This window comes from Rutidosis leptorrhynchoides, chromosome 5 (assembly GCF_046630445.1).
Source record: "Rutidosis leptorrhynchoides isolate AG116_Rl617_1_P2 chromosome 5, CSIRO_AGI_Rlap_v1, whole genome shotgun sequence".
Classification (NCBI taxonomy): Eukaryota; Viridiplantae; Streptophyta; class Magnoliopsida; order Asterales; family Asteraceae; genus Rutidosis; species Rutidosis leptorrhynchoides.
In genome coordinates this window covers 400,998,076-401,014,518 of record NC_092337.1, presented here as the reverse complement: position 1 = coordinate 401,014,518, position 16,443 = coordinate 400,998,076, and the positions used below count along the sequence as shown (strand labels likewise).

At 35.6% G+C, this 16,443-nt stretch overlaps 1 protein-coding gene across 1 annotated transcript; it reads left to right on the top strand.

Moving 5' to 3' along the window:
- The first annotated feature begins 10,011 nt into the window (after positions 1-10,011).
- On the top strand, positions 10,012-11,988 carry LOC139847493 (small ribosomal subunit protein uS3x-like). The gene is made up of 6 exons (XM_071837165.1): positions 10,012-10,141; positions 10,220-10,367; positions 10,638-10,809; positions 11,210-11,264; positions 11,348-11,479; positions 11,599-11,988. The coding sequence occupies exons 1-6, from the start codon at positions 10,112-10,114 to the stop codon at positions 11,803-11,805; spliced, it is 744 nt and encodes a 247-aa protein (XP_071693266.1). The 5' UTR covers positions 10,012-10,111; the 3' UTR covers positions 11,806-11,988.
- The last annotated feature ends 4,455 nt before the right edge of the window (positions 11,989-16,443 follow it).

Genomic DNA, 16,443 nt, shown 5'->3' with positions numbered 1-16,443 from the left:
TGAGAGCAACCGGTCCCTCGGTTCCATCGAAAGTGGGAGGTTTGCACCCCATGAAGTTCTTGTAGGAGCACCCCTCGTTTGAATTATCAGCTCCATGATTATTGTTGTTGGAAAAGTGATCGGCCACGGCCGCACCCACGGCGGTGGTTATCATTCGTTGAAGAGCTTGTTCGAGAGTTTCGGAAGGAGTATTGGGTTGACCTTGGTGAGCCATTGTTCCTTCATGACACAAGAATACCGTTGTTTAGTATTATCAATAATACTAATCGTGATATGGAAATCAAGATAAAGAGGAAATTTTTCCTTGACTCGCCTTAAATTCTTTATGTCATAATGTCGGAATGTTCATATGAGTCACCGTAATATAATCCCGGAAATTATATTACCCTGATTCATATGTGCATTCGACATCATTTCATATAGTCAAGGTGGCGTGTCAATCAAATCAACCACGTGAGATTAAGGTAGAATAAGAGTTAGATGTGAATAGAAGAGATCGAGTATAAATGCACAAGTAGTCAAGTAATCCCTACTCCAAGTCTATATGCCGGTTGTAGTCTAGACTCACTAATGTACCCTATGACTCGGGGTTGACACCAATGAACTCTAAATCCCTACAACCAACGCTCTGATACCAATTGTAGCGACCCGACAAAATTGTCATTTGACGGCGCCGACTACTTAGGTCCCGTTACGTGATCATAAGTCTTTAAAATAACGTTTGACCAAAATATGTCGCATTCATTGCAAAAGTAAAGAGTGTTCCCTAGTTTACAAGAATTGTTCATCCAAAAGTTACGTTACAAAGTTATAAGTACAAATGAAACCTATGCGACACAATTTAAAAGTAGCCAAAAGATGCTCCATGTATGCATAAATACTCGACATCCAAAGCAAGTATCAAAATAATGAGCGGAAGCATGTAACACATATCGTTCAAAGACCTGAGAAAAACATAGAAATCTGTCAACGAAAACGTTGGTGAAATCATAGGTTTAAGTAAGTAAGTGAGTAAATAAGTAGATTGAACCACAAGATTTGCAACATCGAATTAATAGTTAACCATTCCAAAATTTGTTTCACGAGCACCCAATTATCAATGCTTAACATTTCTCCTATTGAACCCCATCACTTAGTGCTAGAACATACACTGTTTCTCGAAAATATATTTCATTCGTAAACGGTAGCGAACCGTTTGAATGAGGGTTTGTCAAACCCATATGGATCCATACAACATAAGTTCTCGCTTACACCCGGCAAGTGTAACTAATGATAATCGAATTGAGGATTTTGTTCTAAACTCGTATGTAGAATGTTTGTTTTCCTGTACTTGTGTTCACTTAGTAAAGAAATGTTTATGTTTTCTCATCCCAAATGTAAGTTCAAAAAGAGTAAAAGTGGGACTATGATCTCACCTTGAGTGCACGAGTAGTAAAGTACTTCAACGAGTAAACGTGTGCAAAGAACAATGCTAGTCTTGACCTAAACAATAGGTTGTATCAATAACGGTAAACACGATAGGTCAAAGATGTTCAATTAGTCCTATGGCTCGTTAAGACTCGATCATAATAGCATGTGAATCAAATTGTCATGTTTCATGCAAGGTACAAGTATAAAAACATGTTAGAACGATTGTACAAATATTTGGTTAAGTTTGATTAAAAGTCAACTTGGTCGGGTCAAAGTCAACGAAAAAGTCAACATGTTCGGGTCGGGTCCCGAACTATTTTTCTGAGGTTTTTAATCATATATGAGCATGTTAGAACAAGTTTCATGTGAATCGGAGGTCCGTAGTATGCCAAACATTTTTCGTATTTTGGACATGGAGGTCAGAACCTGACCACGGCTTATATCGCGCCGCGACATAAGCTGGCCGCGCCGCGGCATTGGCCGTGCGCTGGTACCTGGTCAGTCTCAATTGTTCAAGTCCCAAATCAAACTCTTTCAAGCATAAATTACAAACCGCTAACTCTTAGAACTCGCACCTTATATCGTTGGAAAGGTAATTTGACAAAGAACACAACTAAATATATTTCACCAACCAAAAACATTATTTGTAACAATCGGCTTTCCAAAATAAATGATCGATTAATGCACACATTTAATACTCGAATTTGATAAGTGCACATTTATAATTCGGGCATTTAATGCATACATACAACACGCCGTTTTGTAGGTAATCGAGCATACAATACAACTAACTACTTACTAACAATAATTCATGGCATTCAATGTATCATCTATTCATTTCAAGCTTATCAAACCCTAACCCAAATTCACCAAAATTCACTAATCAAGTTTATGGAGTTTTCTCAAGCAACCTACACATCAAATTGAAGCTAGTGATACTAGGAACACAATTAGAACATGAACTTTTAACATCTAACAACATATGATCATCCAAAATTCAAGAACAACACACCAAAATTCAAGTTCATGCTAGTTATACTAAAACAACGAGATCGAGCATACAAATTACATACACGACATCACAATGAGCCATAGACACTAACTAACACCATTTCAAGTCAAAAACACGAATTTAGAGAAATCTAGAGTTTTAGAAATGTTACCCAAATGAGATGAAGTTGGTACCAAAATGAAGAGGATGAAGAGAGGATCACGAATATGTAATTTATTTTGTTGTAAGCCTCCTAGATCGAATTTAGATGATGATTGAATGAATTTGGAATTTGTGTGTGTGTTCTTGCTAGAGAGAAAGAGAGAGAGATGGAGATGGTTGAATGGTGGTGATTGGGGTGGACTAGGTGACCTAGTCAACTAGTTTGCCCCGTGTCAATTTTAGTCCCTCGAGTTTGTAGTCGGGTGCGAAAATTACCTAAACGGAATATTTTAAAACGCGTATTAACGGAGGATGTTAAAATCCAATAACGGAAAAATATTAAGAATGTTAGCTAACGGAGGATACGAATTTAGTTACGAAGGATATTTTTAAAATAAAAAGACGGGCGTTAAAATAATTTAACAGAAAAATGCGGGATGTTACACATATTAATATTAATTAATAATTAAAATATTATATATTATATTATAAAAATAATACTGTAATAATAATAATCAGTTATGTGATTTGTTCAATTTAATATTGCAGGTACTTATAAACCAAATCATTATAAAAACTACTCCGTAATAAAAAAAAGTTGTACGCTTTATGTGTTAAATAAAATACAAGTTAAAAAACATAATCCTCCGAACTAACTTTAACAATAAAATGTATATTTTAGTCATTTTACCAAATAAGTTTGGATAATCTAATTTTTCCAAACACTCCAAAGAGTGATTATCTGATTATTGCGATATCAAACCGCATAATCTAATCCAAACACTATTTATTCACACCACGTTTTACAACAACATATTTTTTTATTATGATTATCTAAAACGCATAATCAATTTTCGTTATTGATTATGATTATGATTATGATTATCCTTTTCGTTATTGATAAAGGATAAGCGTTTACTCTTAGAGAGTTGACATGATGAACAAAGGCCTGGTTTTGGTAATAAGGATGTGACCGATAACTGTCCTAATTTGTTTAATAATAGAATAATGTCAAAAGAGACATGTCCTAGACGACTATGCCACTGTTCAAAAGAGTCATGAAGCTTGATAGAATGCAACTTCGAAAGAAAAAGCCTTGTGTCCATGCTCAAGCACATAAAGATTTTGGCTACGCTGACCTGTAGCTAGAACATCTTTTGTGAAATTCATGGTTATTAAATAATATGTCAATTTGCTAATAGATAAAAGATTCTTTGTAATATATGGGATAACAAGAACATCTAGCAATTTAATATCCTTAGAGATGAGAGAAGAGCCGATATGTGATATCGGGATCGAGTTACCATTACCAACCATGACTTTCTCTTTACCTGAGTAGAGTGCGACTGAGTCAAGATGAGATGACGATGGAGTCATGTGTGCGGTAGCCTCTGAATCAATATACCAAACCGGAGAATTATAGGCTTTAGCGAAGTTAGCATCGATAACAGATTGTGCGAGATGCATAAGTATGGAGATCGGGACACGCAGAAGCATAGTGCCCGTTATTACGACATAACTGACAACGAGGAGGTCGTCTACCAAGGACATAGCGTGTCATGATAGTCGATCACATGGGTAACACACAATACTACAGTTGTGTTGTGGCTTAATAATAATATATTTTTTATTTCGGATATACGTCAACAAGTAGAGATACGAATCACCGTTGAGATAAAGACATAAATTAAGTTGATGATAAAAGGAGTTGGCGTAGAAAACTAAACAAGAATGACAGCTCTAAGGAAACAACCACCAAAATTATTAAGTTTGCAGCGACAAATAAAATAGCGGCCAAAACGTCAATCGGCGAGAATTATGTAGTCAAGAAACGAATGGTCGGTGTTGATATTGGTGATTTGTGATTGGTGATTGTTGATGACAAAAACAATTATGTAGTCTTCGAGAATAATGGAATAGGATAATATGCAACCACTTAATTTAAAGTCTGCAACAAAAGGCAATATACAAAAAGAAATCAAACACTGATAGTACGTATTGGCCAACAACATGTTCAACACATAAGTCCAAGAGTCCATCATTTTCTAAAACCAATTCTGGTGATAGAGGGACTTCCCCTTAAACTTATATGCATACATTTGTTTTGTCTCATGGCCGATGTGGGATAACTTCCCAACATGCCCCTCACATCGAGGCGTGGAACGGTTGTAGAGATGGAAACACGATAATGGTCTGACTCGATCTCTTTGTAGCGACGGCGGCACACACATGGAGGCATGACTCGGACTCGCTTTGTAAAACGGCTTACCTAAGCTCTGATACCATATAAGAAATAATTATCCACACTTTTTGTGGGATTGATATATTATTAATATATAGGAGTAATTACATATAAATTTGAATACAAAATAAATTCAAAATATACATCGAATTGTTCTCCAAGGATAAGATATCTACGTAATATCTCTAATTATAAATTCTCCGTAAGACATAATAATCAATAGATGAGGATAAACAAATACATACAGAGTTTTAAAAATTGTTATGTAGATCTTCTGAATCCAAAAGTTGACATTCAGCAAAAGTGATGGAAGGCTCTATGTTAATGGATACTAGCGAAATATGATAAGTTAGTAATTAGAAGGAAATAGTGATGTGTCGCTAATGTGACACAATGTTAATTTCATAACATACAAGAGTAATCTAACTGCTTGAGTACTTTAATGATGGACCACATCAATTTGCACTCCATATGTTCAAATACAAGCTAAGTGCAACCAATATCAATACCCTATGGTTGAAAATCAACTGAGTCATCAATGTTGAACTTGCAGATGGCACATCTTCATATGTATCGAGGAGTAAGAATTGTGGGGGGTTTCAAGCTAGAATTTCTCGGGCAACGGAAGCACGAGCCTTGGCTATAACGGGCTATAACTATAGCAGGATTCCACTTCAACGGGAGTGAGGCGACGAACAAGAAGGCCATTTGGTTTTAATGTTATGATTAGTGGAAACACACGGCCAACGTTGAACTTTTCGTCGACGTGTTTAGCTAGCCCATAGGTTTAGTGTATGCCGGTAGAATTGTGCGTCACAATTTTGTGTTGTATATCAAGACGTAAGTTCGAGATCAAAGGAGTACGGTTGGAGAGATATCGTGTAACGACCCGACTTTTTCGACTTATATTTTTGTGCTCTATATTTTCACGAAACTGCGTATTTGTGCGTACTAAGCTAGTTTATGCTCTGGGATCTTTTTCATGATTAATTACTTTCGTTATTGTCTTAAAACGTGCTATTAAGTGTTTAATCACTTAACTTGATCCTCGAATGCTTTTACGACCGTTAGTGTCACTTGTCGTTTTGAACGAGCTACGCACTTTGTACACGTTTAACTTTTGTCATAATTGAAATATTATGACTACGTAATACTAATTGTTATTTTCTAATGACAATTACTTAGCTTATTGGTTGCTTAATTACGCTTAGTAATTTACTAATGCATACTAGTTAGTCTTAATGGACTTTTTACCTTAATGGACTTAGACCCACCCTACTCTAGTTAATGGACCATTAAATTAGCCTAACTTTAATGGATTTATGACCCATTAAGATGTAGGACAAAAACTTATTAAGATGAGCCAACAAACTAGCATTTTTGTTAACCATTACTACACATGTTGCATGGGATCCCAACAACAAGCACCACCTTTAGACCACCACCATGCAAAAAGCAAAAAGTTGTCCCCCTTATCCCCCCCTGGCCTACGGTTTTGGAGACACAAAGCACCACCTCCACCACTATAAATACAAGCCTTATTTTTTCATTTCACACTTGATCTCATTCTCATTTTACACACACTTGCTCTCTAATTTGCTCTCTAGTCTTTCTCACACTAAAATTGTAAGTTCTTGAATTTTATTTCTTCTTTTTTTTCTTCTTTAATTTTGACATCATCATCATCATTAAAGGATCAAGCTTTTTAGCTTTTTGATCTTGTTATATCTTGTAGATTCAAACTTTGATTAAGAATCTTCAAGAACATGAAAGATTCAAGCTTTCTAGCTTTGGATCTTCATTACTTTGTTGGATCTAAGCTTTCTAGCTTATGATCACTTTATTTTTGTTAAAAGATCAAAACTTGTGTTTATGATCTTCATGAAACTTGAAGATCTAGCTTTTTGCTTTAAGGATCTTCAAGAACATTAAAGATCCAAGCTTTCTAGCTTAGGGTTTCATTATTTTGTTTAGATCTAAGCTTTTTAAGTTTATGATCTCATTACTTTTACTAGATCTTAGCTTTCTAGCTTATGGTCTCATTAATCTTGTAAAGATCCAAGCTTTCTAGCTTAGAGTTTCTTAACACTTGAGATCTAAGTTATTATTGTAGATCTCACTTACTTGGAACCTTTCTATGAGTTTATTGGTGATAAAAATCAAGTCTTCATCATCTCATATGATGAAGATGCATAAACTTGTATCAAAAGGAAAAAGATTGAAGCTTTATTGTGTTTATACAACAAAGAGACAACTTTGATGTTCAAAACTTATAGAAAGTTAGCTTTTACTTTTAGTTGTGTGTTGATAGTTAAAAATTGGTCATAATGATACTAAAACATCAAAGAGTTGTACACTTGAGGCTTATACGCATCAAGGAAGAGAACCGTGATAAGCATCAAGCACCAAGAAACCCATCGGAGCATTGTTTCTGTTTTTTGGGGTCTGATCAAACTCCTGGGACTTATGGAAAGTTGATTTTCAGATAGTTCGGTTTGAGTATATGACTTTTTGTTTAAGACTCACCTAAATCCGATATACGGTTTAGGATTTATAGCCTTCCAAAAATCACTACGCCTTCGTAATGACGTGCTAAAATTTCTGACCTACTCACGCTTGAACCGTCGCCATGATCAAACGACGTCGATTTAGGATCTGAAAATTGGACAGCGGTAAGAGGACTCACAAACGGAGCCTTGGCCACTGGCCGCGCGTCATTTTAGTTTGTATAGAGGTCGTAGCAGCTGTCCGAACTCAGCCCTTTGTTTCGATCTCTATTCTTGTTAAAAACTTACTTTATCTTTTACGAATGATGATGATGATACTTAAGACTTAACTTATTTACTTTTAAACTTTTGAGGAACAATTTACTGACTTAGTAACCATTGACTTAGGTTGAGGACCTTTTGGATCGACCAAATTACTTGTTTGGACCAACTTACTACTTGGTTACATTTTCGTATCAATTTTACCGCACATTCACTGTGAGTTATAACTCCTTTTTTACTTTAACTATTTTTGGGACTGAGAATACATGCGCTTTTTATGTTTTACATACTAGACACGAGTACTTAAACTTTATATATGTGTGGGTGACATAACGGAACAAAGATTCCCCTTAGCTCGGTAACATTTAACTATTGGTTTATGAACCGGTAGACGCGAATCTTAGATATGGATCCATATGTTTTGACATCCCCACTCGGGCTAGTTGCACTAGCAGTCAATGGGTGTTTAATACTTCGTAAACATACGCACTCGCCAAGTGTACTTTTAGGGGGTGATATATTACTTGTTAAGTTAGTTACCGGGTGTCCACGGATAAGCATATACTTTATCATACTAATTTGAAATGCTGATTTGAAGCACTGAAATCTCGTGGTCTACATTACATTGCTGATTACAATCAAACTATAGCTCACCAACATTCGTGTTGACTTTTTAGAGCATGTATTTCTCAGGTTCTTAGACGTTGTTGCTTCCGCTGTTAGACTTGCTGTAATAGTCTTGGTGTTATAGACTTGCTGTTACAGACTCGTTGTGTTAGACTTCCGCTCCATTGTTTAGAGATGTCTCAATCATGGAACTTTTACTTTGCATTCACAACTTATGTTACATTTGAACAATGGTTTTGTAATGACCTTTGTGTCACGTACTTATGTTAAATGCTTTCTATTCGTAGAAGAACGTTATCCTTGTAAAACATTTGACGTTGGTAAGACGTCATCTTTTGTAAAACATTCGACGTTGGCAAAGACGTCATCTTTTGTAAAACATTTGACGTTGGTAAAAACGTTACCTTTTCATGAATGCAAAACTTGTTTTAAAACAGCATATAATGTTGTAACTGTGTAAAGATCATGTTGTTGATGATCCGTACACGTTGATTTTATACGAGACGTCACATATCGATAACGCAATTTCTAGTGCGTTTATACTCAATTTCATATGCAACGACTAGCCGATTCGTTTAAGCTTAAATAGTGTAGCTTGATGATTCTCAATTGAGGATGCCCTGAATCTAAATTTTAGGAGCAGTGGCGGGTGAACAACAACTAATCACCGACTAGGTAGTTGTTATAGAGTTCGTTTGAAATTGTTAGAGGATTAGGTTAAGCCCACATCGGACCTAATCCCACAAATGGGACGGGCTAATACTAATAAGCTTATGCTAATATATTATCTAACATAAATAACCAATCGAGAAGCGTAAAACCATTGAAGAAGAGAACATGGAATTTTTTTTTGTTGATTTATGGGTGGGATTCGACAACACTAGTATGGATATGTGTTAGTTTTGGTGTTGGTGGAAGTAGTAGCGTGGGTGTTGAGTTGCTCGAAAAAGCTCCTAAAACTTCGACCCCAATGAAGCCTCTGATTTGAGGTTATTAAATTGTAAGTTTCAAGCCCAAACATGTGGGGATGGCACCCGCAATGATATGTGCGGATCATTAGATTCGCGACGCTAATCAAAAAAGTTACTCGTTGCGCTTTACGTACCCGTCAATGAAAAATATTTTTGCTCAGTCATGTGATTTGCAGATACCCGTGAACCACGAGTTAAAGATTTATAAATTTTACAAATTTAAACAAGGTAACAAAATAAGAAAAGCTAACCAATGTAAGTAAAATAAATATAAGTAAAATGACATGAAAAATAGGTTTTCTTTTACTTATATGTATATTATTATATAGTACGTAGTAATATTTTTATCCCATTACAAATAATAAAGCATTTAAATTTAAACTCAATAATTATATGTGTATACTTGCGGGTAAGTTAAATAAGCCTGATGAATTGGCGGATCAAATTTACCTGCGACGGATGGTGCATGCTCCTGACCCGCCTATTACATGTTAGCGGGTACAATTTTTTACCCGTATTGTGCCCGGGGTATGATTTCATTCTTTCCCCGCCCATCACCGAGCGGATACCAACGAGTCACGGATTTTTTCTCACTCGTTACCATCCTCACAAACAAGCCTTGGCTTCGAGCTCAATATAGGCTGGGTTAAAGCCTAATTAAGACTGGGCTTCGAGGCCAATTCATAGTAAGCTTCTCTCTTAATCACACTGGGCTTTTATCTCAATTCAGACTGGGCTACCAGCCATATTTTAAGCCTAGACTTCTTGTCCAATTTAACCTGGGCCCCGAACCCAATTAATATGTGTTCCAAGCTTATTGTGCTATTTAGACTTCACAAACCCTAATTTGATACCTCCGCATAATTTACACTCCGTAGAGATTTCGCAGCAGCAGGAACAATTCTGGTAACTGTTCATCTATATTTCACTTCCTGCAATCATGGCGACTCAATTGAGCAAGAAAAGAAAGGTTAATTTCATCACTTAATTACTATCACACCTTAAAATCTTCATAGATCTAAATATTATTTGTCATTTTGTGCATCAGTTTGTAGCTGATGGTGTGTTTTTCGCCGAACTGAATGAAGTTCTTACCAGAGAGTTGGCGGAAGACGGTTACTCCGGCGTTGAAGTTAGGGTCACGCCTATGCGTACGGAAATCATCATCAGAGCTACACGTACACAAAATGTTTTAGGTATAATTTTAATTCGGTTGATTGTGATGTATTATTTGTAGTGAATTTGTTGATAGGAAGTTAGGTTATGGTTAAATGTTACAGTTTGATTGTATCCAGTGAAGTAGTGATTTAGTCGCCTTATACTGTGCTTAAGATTGTCAGTTTATAATATGGTATATAGGATTTTTGTTATAGATGTGGCCTTGTTTTATTGATTGTTAACTAAAGTTAGTTTAATAATTAGACATCTGACGTCATATTATTTGTGTATTGAAATCGAGTTATCAGGTGAGAAGGGAAGGAGGATAAGGGAGTTGACATCTCTTGTTCAGAAGAGGTTTAAGTTCCCAGAAAACAGTGTGGAGCTTTATGCTGAGAGGGTTAACAACAGAGGGCTTTGTGCCATTGCCCAGGCTGAGTCTCTGCGATACAAGCTTCTTGGTGGGCTCGCTGTCCGCAGGTGTGTAGATGTTTGTCCTTGTTCGTTTATTATATTGTTGTCATTCCAATTCGATTACCCTAGTAATTACATTAACATGATATCCAGTTGGCCGAAGAACTGATTATCAGTTTTCTAGTGATAAGTGTAAACATAATTTATATCTCTGGCAGATGATCATTGTTGAAGCTGATTGTTTGCCTAATTTGTCTGTCATTAAAATATAATAATTCTTTTTAAGTTGTCTAAATTTATTTTTATTCAGTTGTCTGAAATTGAAAATTTCATGGTTAGTTTTTGTTTACCAAATACATTCAATTCTTATTGGTACTGTTTTATTTTAATCTATGAATTTAGTCCACATTGAGTTTAATATAAAGAATATATGAATATGAAATAATATTCTTTTTATTGTTTTTAGGGCTTGCTATGGTGTCTTGAGGTTTGTTATGGAGAATGGAGCTAAAGGGTGTGAGGTATGTACATACATACATGCTTTATCTTTTGTTGTTTCATACAGCAGTCTGAAACTGTTCTTACCAATGTTCATCTCTTTCAGGTGATTGTTAGTGGAAAGCTAAGAGCTCAGCGTGCAAAATCAATGAAGTTCAAGGACGGTTATATGGTATCATCTGGACAACCCGTTAAGGAGTACATCGACTCTGCTGTAAGACACGTGCTTCTCAGACAGGTAACACACATGTTCTTTGAATACATCTTGTGATTTTCACATTTATGCAAACACTGATATCGTTAACCAAATAATAATTCATATAATTTGATTACTGAAACGTTGAAATCTGTGTACAGGGTGTTCTTGGTATCAAGGTTAAGATCATGCTTGACTGGGACCCATCGGGCAAACTTGGCCCCAAGACTCCGTTGCCTGACAACGTTGTTATTCACATGCCTAAGGATGATGTTGTTGCATTACCACCTAAAGAAGTGGAGGAATATAGGCCGCCACTTAACGTTACTGATGAGCCCTTGCCTATGGCAATGCCAGTATCTGCTTGATATCAGGAACAAGATTAGAAAACTTATGTGATGTTTAAACTTTTTCGTTATCTTTTGAATTTGGATGGACGGGCCTTTTTCTATTTGAACTACTCTAAAGTTTTTTTGTTTTTTTTTAACTGCTGTTAAAGTTTTGGAGTTTTTGTTTATGTTAAAATTATTTCTGAAAATTTGCATTACGAGAATAGGATGTGTTGTGCTTATACATGGGCTTTTCCTTCTTTATCGATAGCACACTATTGATCTGGGAATGTTGGTTCAAATGATCTTAAAAATGTTTTTCATTGAACTGAATTTGATTGAGAATCCATTGCTGGAAAACATGGTAAATTTAGAAACTGAACAAATTATAATTTCAGATTTATCGATTTGAAAATCCATCATCAAATATTTGAATTAGTGAAATGAATTAATTTACGTCATGGATTACAATTTACTAACCATTTTAGTGAAGAACTAACATTGCCATTTCTTTATGTTGGATAAACTTGTTGAGTTTTGAATCTCTCTTATAGTTTGCCTACTATGAATCAAAAATAAGCGCAGATCGCTGATTGATTGTCTTATTGCCAACGAAATGTGGGAACCGAATCAGCTTATGGACCAAGCTTAACGTTTCTTCTTTTCAATTGTAGTCCAAATGGATGTAATAATATCATAGTTGGAAAGTAACAAAAGGATCAGAATGAGACTGTTTGTTATTGTTGTGGATACAGTGTGGATGATCGGGAGATTCCGAAACAATATCATTTTTAGTGCTCATCCGATGAAAAAAAAGGAAGATATTTATATTTTTAACTTTTTATTTTTTGGGTTCGCAGAGGAAACCTCTCTAGCGATAACCATATTGGGTCCTCACCAACGAAAAAACCCCCATGGTGATGTTTGGTACTTCTAAGTCGATTCCTCCCAATGTTCCCCGAGTTTATTTTCTTTCCTCTCGTTTAGGGAAAGCGGTGAACATCGAAGAGGTGGGAAGGAAGCTAATTACAATCTTGAATCCACACCACCACCCCTTAAATCTTCATTACCAAAGCAATAACTCCTCCACCTTATAAGTTAACCCAAGGTCAAGAAAGAATGCGACCGAGGTTTCCATATCGGGTACCTAACTTAAAGATAACTTTGACGACTTGGATTATAGGGACACAATTCAAAACTTGTTTATCGGACCTCAAGATGGAAGAGGTGGTGGTTCATCGGCAATTGGGAGAGGAAATATGTCAGCGAAAGCTTTCGCGGCATTCGACGATATGATGACACAGTTGCCAGGAAGAGCGTACCAGGTGATGGATCTGCTAACGTGTTATCTTACAAGATTGAGAATCGGTCTGGGAAAAACGCCTTGAAAGAGATGGTCAATGGAAAATTGAAAAGGGCAGGTCCTCGAGCTTGATTATTATGGTCCGTCTTGTGTTTCTTCGGTTGGTTTTGGTCCTTGTATTTTTCGTCTGTCTCAGTTTTTGTTTGGTTAATATGTTTGTAAATTTGTTCAAGATGTTAAGAAGACTCGCTTTTAGATAGTTTTTTTAGTTGATTACTTTCTAGGCGCGACCCTCACGGGCAGAACTTAGAAAAAAAGTTTAGGCGGGCAAAAAGTGTAAAAAAAAGGTAGAACAAAATTTTTTACTTAAAGATGACTAAAGTAGGAGCTGAACACACACCCTAAGCTTAGAAACATCCCTGTAAACCAATTGATCTAGTCAATACATGTTTATGTTTATTCAAAAATACAATATATACATTAATAATTCAAAATAAGGGGGGAGGGGGGCAGCCACACCCTTTTGTCTCCAATAACTTTCGACACTAGCGTGTACTTCACACTCTTCGAACCTATTGCTAAGTAAAACTAGCTAACTTTTGCATTCAAATAAATCACAACTAACTAAAATGCATGTTGGATGACACTAAAATCACTAACAAATCCCCCCATTTTAGTGTAATCCTTGATTCACTAAAATAATTAAACAAACAGAACAAACTAATGCATAAATGAAAATGTTTCAGAAATTGAATTTTCACTTAGTATAATATTTACGAGAATTCGAGAATCATGGTGTTTCAGAAATTGAACCCTTCAACTCATATGAAAACTATAAAATACTATACACATCAGTTTCTTACATACCCCTAAGACAATCGTGACACTATTATAAGCCATGTGTTGTAACATCCAGCATTTTTTCGTTAAATTTATTTTTAACACCGTCTTTTTTTTAGATAATATCTTTTGTTATCTAAATTCGTGTCTTTCGTTAACCAACGTTCTTAATATTTTCGTTATTTGATTATAACATCTCTCGGTTACTCTAGCGTTTTAAAATATTCGTTTGGTTAATTCACGCACTCGCTTTCAAACTCGAGGGACCGAAGTTGCAAAGGGGCCAAACTAGTTGACTAGGTCAACTAGTCAAACCCCACCACCACCACTCATTCACTTCTTCTTCTACTTCTCTCTTTTCTCTCTAGTCACAAAGAATCCATTTTTAACATCTTCAAGGATTCATCATCTAAATCAATTCAAGCAAGCAAACATCAAAACAAATTACATATTCGTGATCCTCACATCATCATCTACATTTTGGTACCAATTTCATCTCGTTTGGGTAACATTTCTAAAACTCTATATTTCTCTAATTCGTGTTTTTGACTTAAAATGGTGTTAGTTAGTGTCTATGGCTCGTGTCTAGCATGAATATATGATTTATTTGCTCGATCTTGTTGTTTTGCATAAACTAGCATGAACTTGAAATGAGTTTGTTTAATCTTGAGTTTTGAGTGATTAAATGTTGTTTAAATGTTAAAGTTCATGTATTAAATGTGTTACTAGCATCATTAGCTTCAATTTGATGTGTTGGTTGATTTAGAAAAGCTTCATTTGCAAAATGGTTGAATTCATGATCTTGGTTAGGGTTTGATAGACTTAAAACGAACTTTTGACGCATTGAATGCTATGAAATGTTGTTAGTAAGTGTTTAGTTGTATTGTATGTTTCATTACCTTCAAAACGGTGTATCGTATGTGTAAATTGGATTCCCGAGTCAAGAAATGCGTTTTATGAACTTGAAACTTTGATTATGAACATTTAACGATCATTTATTGAGGTTTTCATTGTTGTTAATGATGGATTTGATTTATGAAATGTGTTTAGTTGTATTCCTTGTCAAAAATACCTTTCCAACGATATAAGATACGTATTTTGAATGTTTACGGTTCATAAGTTATGATTGTTTGAAGTTGGATTCGTGCTTGAGTGTTCAAAAACTGCTAGACTTGCTGAACAGCTATACTGAGCGCCGCTCAGCGTCCTGGAGCGCCGCTCCGGGCCCCTGCTGTCCAAAAATACACATTTTCGATTAATTCTAACTATGCTACGCACCCCCGATCAACATGAAACTTGGCCAACATGCTTGTATATGATTAAAAACTCCAGAAAAATAGTTCGGGACCCGACCCGACCCCGTTGACTTTTTTGTTGACTTTGACCAAGTTTGACTTTTAGTCAAACTTAACCAAACACTTTTGCAATCGTTCTAACGTGCTTTTATACTTGATTCTTGCATGAAACTTGACAACGTGATTCGCATGCTATATATTCGAGTCGTAACGAGCCATAGGACTAATTGAACACATTTCGCCCGACCTTGTGTCGTAACCGGTTAATTGATACAACTTACTTGTTTAGGTCAAGGCTAAGCAACTTTCATGCACACGTTTACTTTGTGAAGTACATTTATACTCGTGCACTCGAGGTGAGATCATAGTCCCACCTTTTCAATAACTTTTATACTTTTAAATCGTGGGCTAAGAAACATATACTTTGTATACATTTTATACGGTTTATACTCTTATACTTTGAACACAAATACAAAAGCAAAGATACGTACGAGTTAGAACAAAAATCCTCAAGTACAAAAATCCTCAAGTCCAATTATCATTAGTTACACTTGTAGGGTGTAAGCGAGAACTTATGTTGTGTGGCCATACGGGTTTAACGAACCCTTATTCGGACGGTTCATGAAATGTTCCGTTCTTATTGATTAAAAACGTTCCATATTAATTGATTTCGTTGCGAGGTTTTGACCTTTATATGAGACGTTTTTCAAAGACTGCATTCATTTTAAAACAAACCATAACCTTTATTTCATCAATAAAGGTTTAAAAAGCTTTACGTAGATTATCAAATAATGATAATCTAAAATATCCTGTTTACACACGACCATTACATAATGGTTTACAATACAAATATGTTACAACAAAATAAGTTTCTTGAACGCAGTTTTTACACAATATCATACAAGCATGGACTCCAAATCTCGTCCTTATTTAAGTATGCGACAGCGGAAGCTCTTAATAATCACCTGAGAATAAACATGCTTAAAACGTCAACAAAAATGTTGGTGAGTTATAGGTTTAACCTATATATATATATCAAATCATAATAATAGACCACAAGATTTCATATTTCAATACACATCCCATACATAGAGATAAAAGTCATTCATATGGTGAACACCTGGTAACCGACATTAACAAGATGCATATATAAGAATATCCCCATCATTCCGGGACACCCTTCGGATATGATATAAATTTCGAAGTACTAAAGCATCCGGTACTTTGGATGGGGTTTGT